The sequence below is a fragment of the Fukomys damarensis genome, unplaced genomic scaffold, assembly GCF_012274545.1.
Source record: "Fukomys damarensis isolate Sample0158 unplaced genomic scaffold, DMR_v1.0_HiC HiC_scaffold_16, whole genome shotgun sequence".
In the NCBI taxonomy this organism is placed as follows: Eukaryota; Metazoa; Chordata; class Mammalia; order Rodentia; family Bathyergidae; genus Fukomys; species Fukomys damarensis.
In genome coordinates, this window is record NW_022900928.1 from 18,790,537 (window position 1) to 18,810,905 (window position 20,369).

Below are 20,369 nucleotides of genomic sequence, written 5' to 3' on the forward strand. Positions count from 1 at the left end.
AAAAAAAAAAATCACTGATTGTGAGAGGGAAAGAAGCACAAACTGTGCTTAATCTCCTTTAGAGGCAGACATTCGTAGGAATAAATGAATGAATGGGCTCCATACGCAATAACAAAGCACATGGGAGAACTGAGATCCCAGGGCAGGCCGGGGCAGGGAATACGGGAACTGAGAAAACTTGCAGCTCTGCTATCTGCCTTCCTCACTTGTGTGTTTTCTGAGTCAGCATTAGCTAAATTTTCCAGAAAGCCATCCACAAAGTACAGCCTGGGCATTCGAGGGACATCACTCATTTTCCCCAGTGACCTTGACAAGTCACAGCTTGAAAGCAGGGAAATCCGGATGTCTCAGTTATGAAGTAGAGCAGTTTTACATATTTCCAGAACTCTCCATCCAGCCTGGTGATTGAGCATCCTCTCCCTTACTGCCTGTGCCTGTGGCCATCTGCAGTGCCTCCCCGGCTCCCAGGGCTTTGCACAATGATCAAGTGTTTCAGCCTGATGCTGCTTATTGCCACCATATGGACCACAGGGCTTCTGGTCCAAGGCTCTGTCCGGGTACAAGGTAGGTTTCTTACCAGATCTGCAAGCTGAGGCCAGGCAAGGTCTTGGAAACTGTCCTGTGCCCACTACAATCTTAACTATGGGCTTCTGGGAACAGGGGCGACCTTCAAAGTCCACAGATCTACTTGGTGGTATTATTTAGCCAGAAATGTTTTTACCATATTGTCAACTTCACCAAAATGATTTATACTTAATTTTACATCATTTTGACTTTTATTTTTTGTTATGGAGTATTTTAATAATAATATTTTGAAATAAACATTGACAAGAAATAATGTTTTAAAAATATCTCATTTATTATTAAATTGAAAAATTTAAAGCAATGACTAAGCCTCAGAAAGAATAACTTTCAGTAAATATTGACCTATTTATGTTTTCAGAATTTATTTATAATTATTTTAATTTCAAGTCTGCTATGCTATAAATGGAATGCAATGTTTTTAAATAAGCAGTAAATTAACTGGAAAATTTTTATGAAAATACAGTATAGGTTTTGAAAATTTGCCATCAGCTCCCTACCAAAGCCATGACCTAAAGGGATTTTTTGAGCTTTTGAGATGCCTAAATGGAAAACTTGTTTTGCACTGGAGGAAAAAATAGGTAACCACAAATCACTTATTACAGCTTTGGGCAGATGAAAATCTGAGCACTTTTATTAAGGGGGAAATTGTTTGTTCCTCTGCTGGGAAGATTCCCTTAGAAATAAAATACGTCAGGAACAGACATTCAGTGTTCGGTTTATAGATTGTATTTTAATTTCACAAGAGAGGTTTGAGTTATATGATTGTTTTTCTTTTTCAAATACCAGAACTGTTACTTTTAAATAAACTTGGTCTTCCTTGAAATCTCCCTTGTGGGGGAACTATTCTCTTTCCTCCGCAATGCTTTTATTACTCAAACTATTTTGGAAATTGCTCCTTGATAACAATTCCAGCACACTCCTTGCACCATTCTCAAAGGCAAAAATTTCCTAAGGAGATGAAATATTTGGAAAGAGCTGAAAGTTATCATAGCTGTAAGGATAGAATCAGGTGGCAATGCAGTGGACAGAGATGGGACTTTGAAGGTTTATTATGCAGAGAGACAGATACAGAGATGTTGATATAAATATATATGTGGTTCCATTTAATCCTCTCGAGAAAACATTTGATAGAGAAAACAGACTTAGTGCAGCCTGGTGATTTGCCCGATGTCATGCAGGTGGTAAGCACTTGAGACTTGAATTCAACTCTGATTCCTAAACATATACTGTTTCTACTATACTTACCATTTTCTAAGAAATCTCAAGGAAGGGGTGGAAGTCCATCCCCTAATTTTACCTCTAAATGAAATAGGAAAGCATAAAATTGATTAATATTTGTTGAATATCTGCTATGGATCTGGCCTCTGCAAGTTTTCTCGTTTAATTCCAAATAAAAATCCTGCGAAGATACAATCATCCCCATTTTGCACATGACAATACTGATTTGCCCAAGGTCCTTATAAATAGCCAGTTGACCACAGTAGAAGTAACTAACACTGTCTATTCACCCAGAATAGGTCTATCACTACAGTAGATGATATTTACAGCAGAGATTAGTTACGACAGGGTAGTAAGAACACTTTGTAACATAAAGAACAAACCCTCTTTGGAACACTATAGAAACACTATTAGAAAAGGAAAACATGGAAATAAAGTCTTTGTAAATAGGGAAGGGTGGAGGGGGTGAAGGGAGGGCAGGGGTATGGGGAAAAAATAAGAACCAAGATACATCATGTAAAGGTACAAGATCCTAATGATGAGTGTAACTATACTGTATTCCTAAAAAGTACCAATAAACGCAATGAGAAAAGAGAGAGAGAGAGAGAGAGCAAAACCTCTTTGCAGTCAATTTCCAAAGAAGCAACCATACCAGGTCTGAGTGCTAGTAAGCTTCTGAGATAAAGGAGCCAAATTCCAGAAAAACTGGGTAATTAATTGCATGTGTGTCTGTCTGCTGTGTGTATTCCCATAGTATATGGGAAGCAGTACAATGTCATAATTAACCTGGATGTTTGGGGGTTTTTGTTTTGTTTTGCTTTGTTGTTTTGAGACAGAGTCTTACTATGTAGTTCAGGCTGGCCTTAAACTCAATATGTAGCCCAGGCTAGCCTCAAACTTGCAGCGATCCTCCTGCCTCAGCCTTCCAACTTCTGGGATTACAGGTATGAGCCACCACACCCAGCAACCTAGGGTTTTAGGCAAAAATGGGTTTGTGCTCCCAGTCTGCCACCTAGTTGCTTTGCGTCTTTGGACTTAGAAAAGTTACCTAATCTCTCTGAGCCTCAGTTTTGCTCTTAAAAGAGGCAGAATTTGCACAGTGCAAGATCAACAGATGACAGGTGTGGAATTACTGTTGGTATTGCTATTAGTATTAGTGTCAGTGCTGGTAGGGGTACTAGCATTAGTACACACAGCCATACACAGTTGTTTGACACCCTAGTCATAAATACTCATGTTGGGTGTTGACTCTCTTCTCTCTTGATGAGAGCAAGGTCTGAAAATGAGCAGGGCCATTCACAAATACTGAACATCATATACACATGCCTTCCTCTTGAGCAGAGCAAGATCACACAGAGAACTTAGAAAGGCTTTTTCAGTGTTTCCAACCTTGAAACACAACCTCAAAAGTGATCAAGGCATTTAGGCATCCACTACATAGAGCTCTGTCCAAGCAATTATTTGGGAGATTGGAATGTCCTTTCAGCATTTTCATAGGAAAAGCCCAACAGGAAAAATGTCCTTGAATATAATGCTATGTGACAATTTCATACAGGTCTATGCATCCCAGAATCCAGAGGGATCAAAAGCGCTCTTGCCAAGTCCATTAGATTTTGAGTAAAAATATAATTACTATCCTAACAGTTCAACTACCTCAGCTTCCCCAGAAAAATCAATCATGAGCAGGCTACAACCAAAACATTTGATCTGAGGATAACATAATGGCAAATCTGTTATCTATGATTATGTATAGGTGTCTACTACAAGGTAAGCATTGTGCTAAGCAGTTTTATGTTAAGCATTCACTTAATTCTTTTTACCCTATGCAGTAGATAGTGTTACTCTCTATATTATAAAGAAGAAAATGGAGGCTCAAAGTGGTAAAGTAACATTTTACTCTCTATTATAAAGAAGAAAATGGAGGCTCAAAGTGGTAAAGTAACTAACCCAAGGTAACAGAACAAGTGCCAGCAGAGGCCACATCCAAGCCCAGGCCTGACTCTAAACTCCACTGCCTTTATACAGTTTCTCGGCTATGCAAGATTTTTTGCCTGCCCAGATCCTCTAGGAACTTCTGAGTAAGCCTGCCCCCCAGTGGTCAGTGAAGACCTGGCATCAAGAGAGTTTATCTTCCACTACAAGTGCAAGATTTTCAGCGCTTTTTAAAAATAATGTCCCCCACTACATGGGTTTAGAGCAGTGCCGGCGGATATTTTAGAGCTTTCAATGATACAAAAAGTCCACTACAGCACACATGCCATGGGTTTGCTGCCACTGCTTTAGAGCATTACTAGTATTGCTAGCTATTCTATTAAGCAGAGCCCTGAATTCTTTCTCAAAGTCTTAGATGCTTCAGGTTATAGAGCCCAAAAAGGGTGGTGGCAACTGCATCACCTAGGCTCCACCCAAGAACCAGTAGACAAAACCCTCATGTGATAAACAAGGTGCCCCCCACGTAAATATAATGTGGGCCCCAGCCATAAACATCTAATAAGGTTGCATATTGTCACTCAGATAATGATGGTCTAATTAAAAAACAAGTCACATAATAAACATAGATTAAAAAAAAAAACAAGGATTCTCCTAAGAGGTGATGGGTCCAGAGGTCTCTAGTCACCCCCAGGGTGGTCAGTGCCTATCTATATTTCACTGAGCCCAATTTTTTTCTTTGTTTGTTTTTTAATATGTGGCTCTGGTCATCTTGTCTCCATCTTGAGGCCTGGTTTTCAGTCAACACACAGTTGTGGTGTGTTTTACCTTTGTCCTGGCCCTCTCAAAGACTTAGCTCTATCTGACTGCCTATAATATTTTTACCTAGCTCATCAATCTATAATATTAGTGCAGAGGAATAAGATGGGTTTTAATCCAGTGAGATTTATAGCTTGGACCAGAGCAAGCATCCATCTACCCAATTCTTGCGTGAAATTTCCTGGCCTGTGTCTTGTTATTTCTAAATTCAATCCCAGCCACACAGACCTCACTGCTGCATTGAGACAATAATTTCCCGCAAGGAGGGACAGCCCGAGGCCCAGGAACAAAGAAGGCAGCAAACTGAGGACCTAATGATTTTTTTTTTACAGAGCTTTTCGCAACGTCATGCAGAATTATGGGAGTTGCCCTTGTGAACAAAAAGGTAGACCCACAGCTGAATTTCACAGAAGCCCAGGTGGCCTGCAAGCTGCTCGGACTAACTTTGGCCAGCAAAGCCCAAGTCGAAGCAGCACTGCTCTCTGGCTTTGAAACTTGCAGGTAAGAAACAGTTGAGTTCACGAACGCTGCCAGAGTTGTTTTGGTGCTATGTCCTTGTTCAGCAACAGACACGGTGCCTTTTAATCATTAGTGAATTGAACTCATGTATATTCTTTTACAGTTATGGATGGGTTGCAGAACAATACCCTGTCATCCCTCGGATTAACCAGAACCCCAAGTGTGGGAAAAACGGGAAAGGCATCCTGATTTGGAAAGCTAGAGCTCACCAAAGGTTCAGGGCCTATTGTCACAACTCATCTGGTGAGTCGGACTCCCTTTGGCAAGGCGTGTCTTCGTGGGGTGTCCAGGCTCCGTGATCTTTTCTGGGAAGAGTAACCCTGAGCAGCACAGAAGCAATCATGGCAATGGCCATCTACGTCTCCCAAGACTGTCTCTCAGACCACACTGAGGGGCAGCATGCCCCTCAGAGGAGAAAGTTAGGGGAGCTGCGACAGAGTGCTAACCTAACGAGCAGACACTCCAGGAAGTTCATTTACCACTTTTACTACCCCTACTTCCTGTAAGACAAACCAGAAGAAGGGAGGGAACCAAACGTATAGAGGTACATGATGGGTTGGTTATCTCACTGAACCTGGACAGCTTCCTTGTGTGTATACTTTACCATCCCAGTTTACAGATAAAGAAATTTAGCTCAGCAGATATAAGCACACTTTTCTAACGTCTCTGTCCCTGTTCCATTACTATAAAGAAATACCTGAGACTGAGTACTTTAAAGAGAAAGGAAGCTTATTTAGCTCACAGTTCTGTAGCTTCAAGGGCATGGCGGCGGCGGCGGCTTGGCTCTGAGGAAGGCTTCATAGTGGGTGGCATCACAACGGCCGGAACAGGAGTGATGGGGAGAAAGCACATGGTGGACAGGGAATCAGAGAGTGACCCAGGATAACAACATAATATGGAAAAAGAATCAGAATCTCACAAGAGCTGCACCATTTCCTCCATAGCAACCTCCCAACAGGCCCCATTCTTCAAGGTCCCATCACCTCTTAATACTGCCACACGGAGAACCAAGTTTCCAATGCATGAATCTTTAAAGACACACTCAGGCTATATCCAAACCGTAGCAGCCTTGTTACTACAAAGATGCAACTCAGATCCAACCATACCCTTCCCATTGTCCCATATTCCTTCACAGGCGAGGAAACTCAGATGCTACACTTGACATTTTTAAGAACAAACCCAATCTCCATTTTAAAAAGGAAAAAACTGAAGCCTAGAAAGTAGAACTGATTGGTTCGTGATCACACAATTGTGCTATAAACCTTGCTAGGGAAACGTGGGTGCCTTAGCCCAAGTGCTTCTTTACCAACATCATTTATCAAAGTTTCCTTCCTATGTACTTGTTTCATTTTGTCATAAAAACCTGTCTGATTCATTACTCTTAGCATATACCCATATATCTAATCTTCTTAAGGTTAAATGCTGAGTGGTCATACACAGATAGATTTTGAAATCATTCTTTAAGATCTAAGAGATCCAGGAAGACAATAGTTCCCAAAACTAACCCTGGAAGTCAACATAGGAGCCAAGCAGTGCTCTGATCTAAGGGCTTTTGCACATGAATGGCCATTAGAGACATCTATCTACCTTGTCCAATTTTCTCTCTTGACAGATGAAACTTTTATAGTTCAGAACGGAGCTTTAACTTGCACGAATCTATAGTTAATCAGTGACAGAGTAAGATTGGACTACACAGTTTCTTCCATGATTTTTTCAGGTTCCTCCTTTTCTTCTCTGCCTTTAAGCTTGTTATCCTTAGGTAGGGGATTGGTGATTCACATGTCTGTGTACCTCACAGTCAGCCCTGACTGCCAAATGGCCTTGCCTTTTGATTGCCTAGTCTTCCTGCCAGCTGCCACTGTGATGATATGATGCCAGCTCTCTGGATCAAATAAAAAGGAAGAAGAAGACTTGGATTTGTCTGTTTCCTCCTGGTTTTAGCTTGTACTCTCAAAGCCTGTATTTCCTATATACTGAAATTTAGGTCAAGTAGCTTAATTAGACTCATAGTCAATGTTTTTGGCAAAAATATTTTATGGGAGATATTGTATGCTTGGGGTCACATCACAGCAAAAGACATTCAGTGTTGCTATGTCCCATTATTAATTATGCTAACTTTACTCACTTGATTATTACACTTGAATGACTGTCAATCCCCCAATAAAATTGGTGATTCACATGTCTGTGTACCTCACAGTCAGCCCTGACTGCCAAATGGCCTTGCCTTTTGATTGCCTAGTCTTCCTGCCAGCTGCCACTGTGATGATATGATGCCAGCTCTCTGGATCAAATAAAAAGGAAGAAGAAGACTTGGATTTGTCTGTTTCCTCCTGGTTTTAGCTTGTACTCTCAAAGCCTGTATTTCCTATATACTGAAATTTAGGTCAAGTAGCTTAATTAGACTCATAGTCAATATTTTTGGCAAAAATATTTTATGGGAGATATTGTATGCTTGGGGTCACATCACAGCAAAAGACATTCAGTGTTGCTATGTCCCATTATTAATTATGCTAACTTTACTCACTTGATTATTACACTTGAATGACTGTCAATCCCCCAATAAAATTACAGTGGTGTAGCTGCCTCTTTGCAATTAGTATGTAATGTGAGCCCCATGTAAATATCCTGATGGCAAACTACTTCTACCTAACAGTTTAAGCTACCATCAATGATCTCTGCTGTATCAGTTATTATATAGGGGCTGCAAGATGATATTTTTTTCTAAATTTATCCTTTCTTCTACATTTACTAGTTAGCATTTGAAAAAAACTCTCTCTTTCACATACACACACATACACACACATACACACGCAACACTTATCCCTCTATTCTACCATGAACACATGATACTTTATTTGTTCAATATGTTATAGTCAATATATATATATATATATAAGCACCGCTGAGCTAAATCCCCAGCCCTGTTATAATCATTATTCTTTTATTCTTTTGGATGCTCAAACTGTCCCAAATCTGCAAGTGTCATCACTTTCTAGATAGTTGACTCTTGTGTCCTTTATCTCTTCAGTTTTGAGTAACTCTTCACTTCCTAGCATTCCAACATGTCCCGGGCCATTTTGCACTTTCTGTGTCCAGATGTGAAAACAATCACTTATTTCTTAAAGGATGCCTGAGTTTTTAATGGGAATGTAGTGAAAAACCAAGATCGGCATGCAAGTTGTTCTCATTTTCACTGGAGCTTCCTCCATCCTTTTCAATGCACCGCCAGGAAAGTACAGTGGACCCTTGACTTATGAAGTCAGTTTGTCTGTGAGGGCTGGTTTGTGTAACACTTGTTGGTCGATGAGGTCTCCCCCGTATCCAGGCAGATCTCAGTATCCTTAGAGAGACAGTGGCCCAGGATTTCTCAGTTAAACCCATACGGGAAAGGGTGCTGTAATGTTCCTGCCAGAACTCTTTAAGGGTTAAATCTGTGTCTCAGACCATCTGAAAGCACAAGCAGTTGGCATTAGGGTCTTAACTCAAGACTTTGATCATAAGTTAAAAGCTAAAATTCTGGTTGTAACCCAAGTTGTTCATATGTCAGGCTGGTCATAATTCAAAAGTTCACTGTGCCTACATATAGTATATGTGTGTATGTAAATTGTGAGCTCATATTGATATTTCCAACTCAAATTTAACAATTGTTTTCTTAATTTACTTTGTTTTATATTTGCATAGATTTTCTCCAATATTGAAAATCTTAGCTCCCAGTAAATAGTACATTTTCTTATCTTACAACGGTTCTGAAAGTACAAAACCAACATCATTAGAAATAACAAATCTACTGAGAGAAAATTGGTATTTATTGGTAAGCATTTTAGTTATTGCAAGGACGTATGGTCAGGGAATTGTGTGCAAAAGCGACTTGCAAAAATTTCCACTATAGGGGGCTGGGGATTTAGTTCAGTGGTTCCACTGCCTGCTTTACAAGTGCAAGGACCGGAGTTCAATCCCTGGTACCAAAAAAAAAAAAAAAAAAAAAATTGCTACTATATGTGGTCATATTATCATTTTTATTTTTTTCATATTGTCATTTTAAAATAAATGAGGTTCATTTGCTTCTGTTTGTGACTTTTGTTCTATTTCCGTTTTTTTTAAATAGGTAAAATATTTACATGGTTCAAAATATACTTTAAAAAAATATAGTCAGATAAATTTTACTCCTAACACTTCCACACTGTTTCACCATTTTTATTTATTTCTGCTGTAATCCTCTGGTTGTTTTGTGTAAAAAGAAAAGTGTGTGTGTGTGTGTGTGTGTGTGTCTGTCTGTCTGTCTGTCTGTCTGTCTGTGTCTGTGTGTGATGACTTATTTCCCTTTCTTACAGAAAAAGTAGAATACCACATACACTACTTTTCACACTTAAATCCGAGGAATTTCTTCTTTTTTTATTGTTTTTTATTTTTGAGATCGAACTTGGGTCCTTATGCTTGTGAGGCAGGTGGTGGAACCACTGAGCTAAGTCCCTGGCCCCTAGAAATTTCTTCATATGAGTACATAGAGATATTTCTCATTTTAATGGTTGCATAGTACTTCACTGAGTGGTTATATCATAGCTTTATCAGCTGTCTATGGATGGATTTAGAGACTACTTTCAGTCTTTCTAAGATCTAGATTTTCAGACTCCAGATATTGCTGGATTCTCCTGCATCTTTGCAATGGCATAATTTCTTTCCTCCTCGATTTTACCTTCTCCCTATGAATTTCATCCTCTACATCTCTCCACAGTAATCATGTTACTCTGCTGCTCCACAGACCAGGATGACTTACCATTTGAGAAACTGATGTAAATTATGAGGTCTTTTGGGCATAAAAATAGACATATATATGGGAACTTTCGTGTGTCATTTTGGAGGCTTGTGCACCTCATTTGGAAATCTGTCCTACAAACGAATTTCAGACTCTTTAGCACGGCAGTTATGGATCTTGGCCCTGACCCATGTTCCCATCCTTATCTGCTGTCTTCCACACTCCCAGTCCTACACACACCATGCACTCCATCCACTGTTCTTGTCATTTTCCCAGCATAGCTGTACTTTCCAGCTTCAGACCATGCCATTCAGCTGACTGCATTATCCTGTTCCTGCTTTTATTCTAGGTGATCTTCTGCTCTGCTTTTAGCCATACTGGATTTCTTATTCTTCCCCTGGGCCAAGTTCATTCAACTTCTGGCTCTTGTACTCCCTGTTCTCTTTACTCGGAGTGTTCCTGCCCTAGATCTTCAGTGACCGGCTAGTTTTCATCATTCAGGTCTCAGCTTAAGCATCAGCTCCCCAAGAGACCTTCTCCTCACCCTGTCCAAACTGTCTGTCCCTCGTTGTTCACCCTCACTAGTTTAATCTGCATCCTGCTTAATTTTCTTTTCACCATTTATCAACCTCTGAAATTGCTGGCTTGTTTTTTCATTATCTCTATTTCTCCAATAGCGCAGAAGGCCCTCAAGAATGGAGACTTTCTCTCATTTGCATCATGTCCCTAGCACCTAGAACACTGCCCAGCACAGAATTGGTGCCACATAAATATTTGTTGAATGCACACATTTCCCCCCCCCATACACCACCAAAAGGCCTCTCCTCTGAATCTCCAGTGAGCTCCCCCAAAATGCTTCCCCTGTCCTAGAAGTGGGAACCTCCCTTATTTGTCTGTGTACTTTTAGTATCCCAGATAGTCTATTGAGCTCACCTTGCCTTTTTGCCCTGATATTGGAAAATGTTCACTGTGTGAAAAAAGAGCCTTAAAAGGGCTCAAGAATGGGAAAGGTGATTAAAAGTTCAAAGCAGAGCAATCAAGGATGTTGTCCATTTGAAAAAGGTATTTTCAAAGTAAAAAACAGTATAAAATCTGAATTTAATGCATGCATGGTGAAAACACTGCATTACTATTATCCATGACTTTGATTGGTAATTCACTTAATTTTCAAAAGCAAATCTACTTAATGGAATAAGTTTTACTTCATAGGTATCATTCTGGCTGATGCTATGCACTGCCACATATAATCAGGGATTTAAAAAGTCACACAAATTCATATTATAACACATCACATTGCTCTGCCACTGTGTGTCTGAGTGAGTTATTCAGCCTCTCTAGACCAGTATCCTTCCATATACATGAGTTTGATAAAGTTAATAACAGAGATATCTGTTTAAGCCCCTAGTATCATGGTTGACTCAGCAAGACATTAATAAATGTTAGTTTCCTCTCTACCATTTTCAACAGATTGGAAAACCAACACACATTCTTTCCTTGCCCCCACCTTTCAATTTTTTCACATAAACACAGAGAAATTTTGGTTTTTACAGGTCTTATCTCAAAGTGGCATCACATGAGTAAATTGTTTTCTCCATCTACTCTTTACTGCTTTTCAGCTTTCCTCTTTTTTCTTCCCTCTTTATTAAATATTTACTGAGCATGTACTATGTGCCAGGTGCGGTGGACATGCAGTGATCAGGTAAAATAGGGTTCCTGCTTCCACAGAATTGCCAGGCTAGTGGGGGACAGTGTAACAAGAACTGTGACAAGAGAAGTACTTGGAGGTACAGGAAGATTACCCAGGCACCAGAATGGTAGGTAGGAGTTAGCTAAGTCCAGAGCGGTAGAGAGGCTTAAAAGTCAAAAATAGACTGCAGAAAAGGCCTGGATGAGGGAGAAAGAATATCTGGGAACTGAAGGAATTTCAGTATGGCAGGAGCAAGGATAAAAACCATGTGCTGACAATTCTCACAACAGCAACAGGATCAGATCATGAAAAGCCTTGTAAACCATGCTGTAGAGGCAGACACTGCAAAATGCTAAGGAGTGATCGAACCCAAAGGCTGTTACTGTCCTTATCTCTTGTTTCATTTTTTTCCTCTCCTGACAGATATCTGGGTTAACTCATGCGTTCCAGAAATTATCACCACTTCTGATCCCCTAGTAGACTTTGAAACTGAAACCTACACTACAGACTTCACTGTCAGCGACAGCACCTACTCAGCACCAGCCCCATATTCTACAACCCTGGCTCCTGCCACCGCTCCTGCTCCAGCTGCCACTTCTTCTTCACGGAGGAAAAAACTGATTTGCATCACAGAAGTTATTACAGAAACTAGCTCCCTGCCTACAGAAACAGACTCATCCATTGAAAGTGGAACGGCGTTCAAGAATGAAGCTGCTGGGTTTGGAGGTAAACGCTTCTTGTGCCCATGTTATGTGCATTGATACAAAATACTCAGTACACAGCATCCAGCGTGTCTCCAGATTGGCCCCTTAGCACCTGCCAGGTACAAAGAAAAACTTAACACAAACTCAAATTTAATGAAGTCATAAAATGTGAGAGCTGTAAAGAATCCTAATGATCAAGCTACAACATTGTGAGTATAAAAGAACTTCACATTGGAAAACTTAAAAATAAATTATTGCTACTCTCTATACAAAGAACTATACTGTAAGTGCTTTATTCCAGGCCTCTGTCCCTCAGCAGACTTGTCTATGCTGGGCCTCAAGGCCATAGGCTTCTACTTTTGACACTGCAACTATGTAAACTAGAGACAGCATGAGAGGCAGGGCCAAAGATTCTATCAGCAAGAAGCAAAGAAGCTGCTGAGGGCCCGAGGTCACACAGTCAGAGAAAAGGCTTTTCTCCTGCACTCTCTTGCCTCCACGGCTGTACAGATGAATCATTAAGTGCACTGTGCGTAAGTGAAGGACCAACAGACCCGTCTGTTTCCCCAGGTGTCCCCACGGCTCTGCTAGTGCTTGCTCTGCTCTTCTTCGGTGCTGCAGCTGGTCTGGCAGTCTGCTACATCAAAAGGTGAGATTATTGACGCACTGCTAGTCTCGGCATCTCCGGCCCATTCCTGTCGTGTGTTCTCTCTAGTGTTGCTGGTGGCATTTTGCGGGTCAAAATGGAGATGGCTCTCTTCCTATGCTGGACAATTTCTCCTTCACTTCACCTCTCCTCCCTACCGCCTAATCGTTCCTACTATGTCATCCAGGGTGTAGATATCTGTCAGTGGGGAGCCCTATGAAAATGAAGGAATAAAAAGAAAAAGTTGACATGTAAAGAAAAGTTATATGTTACATTTGATTTTTGGATCCATGTTTTGTTATTCCATTAAGTTTACAGGTAACTTTAAAGCAAACGCTACAGTTACATTCATCATTGGGATCTTGTACCTACATGATATATCTTGGTTCTTGTTTTTTCCCCATACCCCTGCCCTCCCTTCCCCCTCCCTATTTACAAAGACTTTGTTTCCTTTTTCATTTTTTCATTTTTTTCTTTTCCCTTATTTCCTTTCCCCTCCCCTTCCCACTTCCTCTTTAGCCATTTCACCCTCTCAATTATACCATCTGAACCTTATTTATACTTCTGGTTTTTCACACCAGAGAACTTATTCAGTATTTACTCACGTGTGTCCTATTTATTTCACTTAAGCGTATGGCCTCAAGGTGCATCCATTTAACTCTAAATGTCTCTAGTTTCTCATTCCTTATGACTGAGTAGTACTCCATTTTACAGAAAACCCAGATCTTCTTTATCCAGTCTCCGACTGATGGACATTTGGGTTGTTTCCAAGTTGTAGCTATTACGAACTGTGCCGCTATAAACATGGGTGCGCATATATCACTGTGGTATAAGTCTTTTAATTCTTTTGGAAAGATACCCAGCAGAGGGATGGCTGGGTCAAATGGTTCCATGTTTTGAGGGAAGCCAGCCTAATGCTGGGCCTGTGAACCTGCCGCCTGATGTAAATGAGTTGACTAAGGTGGGGATGTGTTAGTGTATTTGAGTGTGCATATGTTAGCATCGCTCTGAAATGAAGGTACCCGGGCAACGGTGCCAACATGTGCCACTGCAGACAAAGCATTATCTGCGCAATGCGTGTTACACAGAAGTTCCTCCCTTTGATTTTATGGGATTTTTCTTGAATATAGATGCATTTATTTTCAAAATATGGTTTAATAATGTTATGTTTCTGTTTACAGGTATGTGAAGGCCTTCCCTTTTACAAACAAGAATCAGCAGAAGGAAATGATTGAAACCAAAGTAGTAAAGGAAGAGAAGGCTGAAGATGGCAACCCTAATGGGGAATCAAAGAAAATTGATAAAAACCCTGAAGAGCCCAGGAGTCCACACAAAACTACAGTACGATGCCTCGAAGCTGAAGTTTAGACAAGAAGTGAGGAGGATCACCTGATGCTGGTTTCTTTCCTGATCCATATTTGGGCTCCAGGTGGGAAACAAAAAGCCAAAAAATCCAAAGAAGAAAATTCACCATCAGTTCCTAACAGGGATCAGCTCAGGGCTTTCTTTGGACAATGGAGTTCTCCAAAGGGAGCCTTCCTTCCCCTTTACTCCTTTCTGGATCCTACTCTCCTACCTCCAAATCCTCCCACAGTCTTTCTAGTCTGGACATGTCCTAATGCTATCCCAGTGGGAGAAAGGACCTTTCAAAGCTCAAGGACCCACAGGAGCTCATCCAGCACACATCTGTAAATGGGTCTCCAGGCTGGCAGAGACTAGGGGAGGAGTGGCAGAGTCACTGAGACCAGGCTGGACCCACAGCCTATAGTCTTTCTGAGCTCTGAAAAGGAGACACTTATACCACCTGGTCCTGCTGAGCCAGGCAGAAGTAAAAGAAGGGGAAAAAATGGTTTAGAAAAAAGCCATGGGAATTCCTATGACTTGAGACATAATCTCTGCAAAACCACAATAAACAGAGCACTAGGATGAGGCTGGGGAAATCTAACACCACACCACTGCCAGCAGGGACTATAAATGCAGAGGGGTCAGGTACTCATCTCTGAGTCAGTTGAGTTGCAATCACTTTTCAGAACACACACACACTTTCTTTTCTTTCTGTTGCTGCTATTTTTCTCTAGAATAGGCTTCTATAAGAAACAACAAAAATACACAGAAATTTCTGGTTTTACCTGAGCAACAGAAACCATTATTAAGGAAAATTACAATGTTTGAATAAAAAGTAATAAAATTCAACAAATGGTTTGCCATATATTTCCTACTGGTCGAGTATCCTTATTCTGAAATGTTGGGATCAGAAGTGTTTTCAGATTTGGGATCTTTTTTGATTTAGGAATAGTTGCATAATGAGATACCTTGGGCATGAGCTCTGAGTCTAAACATAAAATTCATTTATATTTCAGATATACCTTATAATATAAGTTGAAGGAAAATTTAAGCAACACTTTTAATTGTTTTAGGATTGAAATGAAGTTTCATGATATAGAATTTCCCATTTGGGAGTGTCATATTGATGCTCAAATTCTGGAGCATTTTGGATTTTGGATTTTTGGATTAAGGATGCTCAACCTGTATGTGTCAGGCGCTCTGAAGATATTATGCTGTGTAACTGAGTATTAATCATCAAAACTTGAACATAGCTAAAGCTAAACTGTTCAACTTTGATATTCCTAGCTTTGATATTCCTACTACTTTCAGACTAATTTTTAAACTGACACTAATCTATTCATTTTCTTTAATACAGCAACCATTATAACTTTAATTTATTATTAACATACCTAATTAGTGCATTACCTCTACACATCAAAGCACATTTTTAAAATGCCACTAACAAATGTATCACTAGCTCTAATTTTTTCCAGCAAGAAGAATCTGGGGTGCAGAAATATTTGTGCCCCCGCAACAAATAAAGCATTTAGATAATTTCTTTGTTCTCTTATTTACATTGATGCACAAATTAAAGTCAGCACACAAATCTGAAATCTGCAGTCTGTAAAAGTAAAAGAGAAAACTTTGGTTGTTAAAATTCAGACCTGTAAGCCCAGTTGTATATAAAGCATAATGAGAAACTGTCCTTACTTCAGATGGTCTTCCTTTAAGTGTCTCAAGTACACATACATCATTCCTTTACTTGAGACTTGGGTCCTACATCCCAATCCATTTCAGAGTTCAAAACACTCGGAATGACTCATCTGTCCAGGTTCTCTAGCTTTCTCTCTCCCTCTCCCTACTCCCACCCTATTCCCCACCCAATTCCTACCTGGTTAATTGGCTTCCTCCACATGGTCATTTTTTCCCAAATACCATAACCTGTGGAGTAATCTTTTAAGGTTGGCCTACAGTTAAATTCAGTATAGCTGTCAATAACTGAAAATCAAGATGTCTCATATACTTCTGTCTCTAGATTCTCTAGGAAAAATAGAAGCTCTGAATATAGAGAACCCATATTCCTGAGAGCAACCACCACTTGAAGCCACCTTAGTGGCTATCCCTGTTAAGTGGGATATGCTCTCTCGGGTCACCATGTTCCGTTTCACTCTGTGGCTCCTTTATGCCAAAGGTGCCATCCCTATGGCGCTCCTGCTACCTTTGCCTTTTTGCATGCCAGCCCATGTCACTCATTTATATTTCCTGCCCAACTCTGTAGGCTTATGAGTTTGAATCTCTGCTTTTCAGTCTTTCATCTTTATCAGCTTCATCCAGTTCTCAGGGACTGAAGAAGAAAAAGGGTGAAAAAATTAAAGGATTGGTCTTTCCTCTGTGCGTATCAGCTGAAAAATAATCAGAAATGCCACACATGTCCCATCCTAGGGGCATCAACTCTACATAAGGATGCTACCATCTTCTGCTATTTTAGACAAGTAATGTGCCCTATCCTGGAGGAGGAAGTAGGGGAGAAAAATTTACCACACATCCACGTACACAGTTGGCCTCCCACATCTTCAGGTACCACATCCACAGCTCTAACCACACGAGGATCAAGAATATCCAGAGAAAAAATTGTGCCTGTGTTGAACTTGTACAGACTTATTTCTTGTCATTATTTCCCCCAAAATATAGTACAACTATTTATATAGCATTTACTGTGCATTGGTATTATAAGTAATGTGGAGATATTTTAATGTGTATGGGAGGAAATTCATAGGTTATGTACAAATACTATGTCACTTTATATAGGGGATTTGAGCACGTGTGGATTTTGTTATCCAGAGGAAGTTGTGGACTCAGTCTCCCAAAGGCAAGGGACAACTGTAATCACTCAATAGCCCAAATGCCAAGTGCAAGTACACTGATGAAAATGTATCGTCCATCATTATGCAAGGAAGGAAGGAAAAGGAAGGGAAGAAGACAGAGAAAGAGAGGAGCAGAGAAGAAATTAACATTTACTGGACACATACTAAGTTGATAGTTCACATTTATCCAATTTCGTCTCCACACTTCCCATCAGGTAAGAATTACAACTGCTATTTTATTAATTGGAAAATTGGATTTCTGAGGTCATGGGTACAGTTAAATGGTGAAAGTAGGATTTTATCCCAGGACAAGGTGTCTACAAAGCCCATGCTCTTTTCCCTACAATATAATATAATACACACATATCTCACAAATGACAGTGGGAGGAAGGCCAGAAATATACAAACTTGAAATAGGTCACTTGCCAAAAACAACAGGGTTGAAATAAGGACACCTCAGGACTCCTGCATCCACTGAAGGGACTCTTTTTCTTAAATCCATTGGCCACACACAATAAGGGAAAGAGAAAACCTTGAAAGAACTTTGAGAAATGGCACCTCATTGATGCAGACACTAACCTTAACAAAGACCTACCTGGCCCGACTCACATGGTCAGGAAAGGTAAGGCTCAAAACGATCCAAGATCAGCTTCTTTACATTTTTTTTCTGGGTATAAAATATGAAACCCAATGTCATAGCAAGTAGTGGAGTCTCATCTAGAAGTCTCCTTCTCTCTACTGAAAATTCTCTTTATTCACCACTGAACAAAAAGAAAATGGAATACAAGGGATCACCTACAATCCAGCCCACCAAAGCCATCTTCATGGAGGCAGGTAGGCAGCCATATGACATCTACAGAGGATATAAAGGATCTCCCCCATAAATGACCCTTTTTTTCCTGCCCACTTCCTTGGCTCAAACATAATAGATTCATTCCTTTGGGCAAAGACCTTCTGTCCCAAGGAGTCTCTCATAAAAATGCATGTTTTTATAAAGGCCAGGCCACCATCAAATATTAATGTGCCAATATGAGACCCATAAAGACAGGCTGATTCTCAGGACAGAAAACTGGAATAAAACAGAAGACTGAAGGTCCAGCATAGTACTTGTACACAGCTAGAGTCTTTGAATGTCCACTGGTTTGGAACAGAATTAGATAATATTATTTTCCAGAGCAACAAATTGTGTTAGTTACTTTTCTCTCACTGCTGAGACAAAATACTTGAGGCTCACAAGTTAAGGGAGGAAAGGTGTATTTGGCTTATAGTTCATAGAGATTTCAGTTCATAGTTGGCTGGCTCAAGGCAGAATGGCACATGGCAGAGGGCCTTCATAGAGGAAAACCATCCATGACACCCACAGGTAGCAAAAGCAATTAGGGACCTTAGCAGTGTCTTTCTGCCCCTTTTGTCTTATCCAGAAAACTTAGGGTGGGTAGCGCTCACACCCTTAACCGAGTGCCCTTGAGCCTAGCATTGCACCATGAATCAATTCTGGCCTCACACGTTCTAGATCCAGCCACCTCTGAAAAAGCTCCCCCGCCCCCGCTGAACCACATGAGGCTTTGTGGGGCATCTAAACACAAGCCATAACAAAATCCTACATTTTGTTGTGCCCAAAACAAAACAGGTTGCTCTAGAGAAGAACAGGTTTCTAAGGGTGTTAATAACAACATGCAAGTAAATAATTCTTACTAAGGAATGAGTCACTCACACCAAAAAGAATGTTCTAAAACCTCCAAACATGAAAAAAAAAACAATCATTTGTCAGTTTGGAATTCAAGTTAATAGTACATAAAATTTGGTTGTTTATCACCATAATAGTTTATTTATGGGCTCATGACTGAGCAAAGCACATTTTCATAATACTAAAATCAGATTGGAGTACTCTCCTTTCTATACGTTCCCCAGTAAATGGCCAAATTTCCAAACAGTGCTAATGTAGCTAAAAATGTACCTTTTTATGGACTAGAAGACCATTTTCCTTTTTACAATAAACTTTCAAAAATTTAGAATATCTTTATAATTACGAAAAAAGTATGAAGACAGTACAGAGTTCCACAACCACAACTTATTCCCTTAATGATTAACATCTTCTAACAGTAGGCTACATTTGTCACCAATATTTGTTTGTTGAGAGAAGGTCTCGCTATGCAGTTCAGGCTGGCCTTGAATTCACTATGTAGCCCAAGCTGGCCTTGAACTCACTGTGATCCTCCTCCCTCAACCTCCCAAGAACTAGGATTGCAGGCTTGTGTCACGACACCTGGCTCCATTTGTCACCAATAAGGATACCTTGTTATTAACCGAAATCCACACTTCATTCTGCTTTCCTTCATTTTTGCCTAATGTCTATTCTAGAATTTCATCCAGGATACCACATTACATTTAGTCCTCAGGTGTCCACAGGATTCTCTTGGCTATGACAGTTTCTTGATAACTTTGCCATTTTTGAGGAGTGCTGGTCAGGAATTGTGCAGATTGTCCTTCAGCTGAGACTTCTGACATTTTCTTATGGCTGCAATGAGATTATGTGTCTAGAGAAGGAAGACCACAGAGGTAAAGTGCCATTTTGATGCCTTCACATCAAGGGTATGTTGCCACTGTTGACATTAACCTGGAGCACCTGGCTATGTGGTGCTTGTCAGCTCTCTCCACTCTACAGTCACTTTTTTCTCCTTTGGATACTATTTTCTCTGGACAGCACTCACCATGCATGGCCCCTCCTTTAACAGAGAAAGGTCATGCCCTGCCTCGTTAAAGGAGCCACATCTACATAAATTGTTGGCAAATTTCCTGCACAAGAGATTTATCTATTCTCCCTCATCATTTATGCATTTATTTGTAGTAGTGTGCACTCAAGAATGATTATTTTCTACTTAGGTTATACTACTTTGTCACTTATTCTTTGCTCGGTTTGTTCCAGTGTTGGCAACTGGGAACTGCCTCAGCTTGCTGCTGCGGCCCTTTGACGCCTTCTCATGCATGGGTTATCAGGCATCTCTCTAACTTTCTGGCACCATCAGATGCTCTGGGCGAGGGCTCATCTTTTAATTTTGTGCCCTGATTCTAGAATCAGCTATTTCTCTAGGAGTCCTAGTCTTTTTAGAAAAAGGGTATCAGAAGCCAAGCTCTGGGCACAGGGTATTCTCCTGCAATGTCACTGTTTCCTCCCTAAAAGCTAGGCAAGAGCAATCCCAAGAATTTCCAATTTTATAGATAAATGACTCTTAAATTTGGGGAGCAATACAGAGCTTCCAACTTTTAAATATTATTCAAGTAAAGACATCAGAAAATTATACTACTATCTAACACCACT

The 20,369-nt window shown here is 40.3% G+C and overlaps 1 protein-coding gene and 1 long non-coding RNA gene across 11 annotated transcripts in view; one reads left to right on the forward strand and one right to left on the reverse strand.

The window, feature by feature from the left end:
* LOC104856095 overlaps positions 1-20,369 on the reverse strand; it is a 74,241-nt gene that overhangs the window by 48,298 nt on the left and 5,574 nt on the right. Inside the window, exons 4-5 of one of the 10 annotated variants that reach the window (XR_778563.3) lie at positions 19,437-19,587; positions 12,871-13,074 (exon numbers count right to left, since the gene is read on the reverse strand). The exons of 4 other annotated variants lie outside the window; for them this stretch is intronic. This is a non-coding gene — a long non-coding RNA (uncharacterized LOC104856095). Of the gene's footprint in view, positions 1-12,870; positions 13,075-18,626; positions 19,588-20,369 lie in introns of those variants that run through there. 5 more of the 10 variants (XR_778559.3, XR_004517427.1, XR_004517426.1 and 2 more) reach the window with 5 other exon arrangements.
* On the forward strand, positions 247-16,530 carry Lyve1 (lymphatic vessel endothelial hyaluronan receptor 1). The gene is made up of 6 exons (XM_010615271.3): positions 247-564; positions 4,884-5,052; positions 5,174-5,313; positions 11,934-12,236; positions 12,785-12,863; positions 14,042-16,530. The coding sequence occupies exons 1-6, from the start codon at positions 480-482 to the stop codon at positions 14,226-14,228; spliced, it is 963 nt and encodes a 320-aa protein (XP_010613573.1). The 5' UTR covers positions 247-479; the 3' UTR covers positions 14,229-16,530.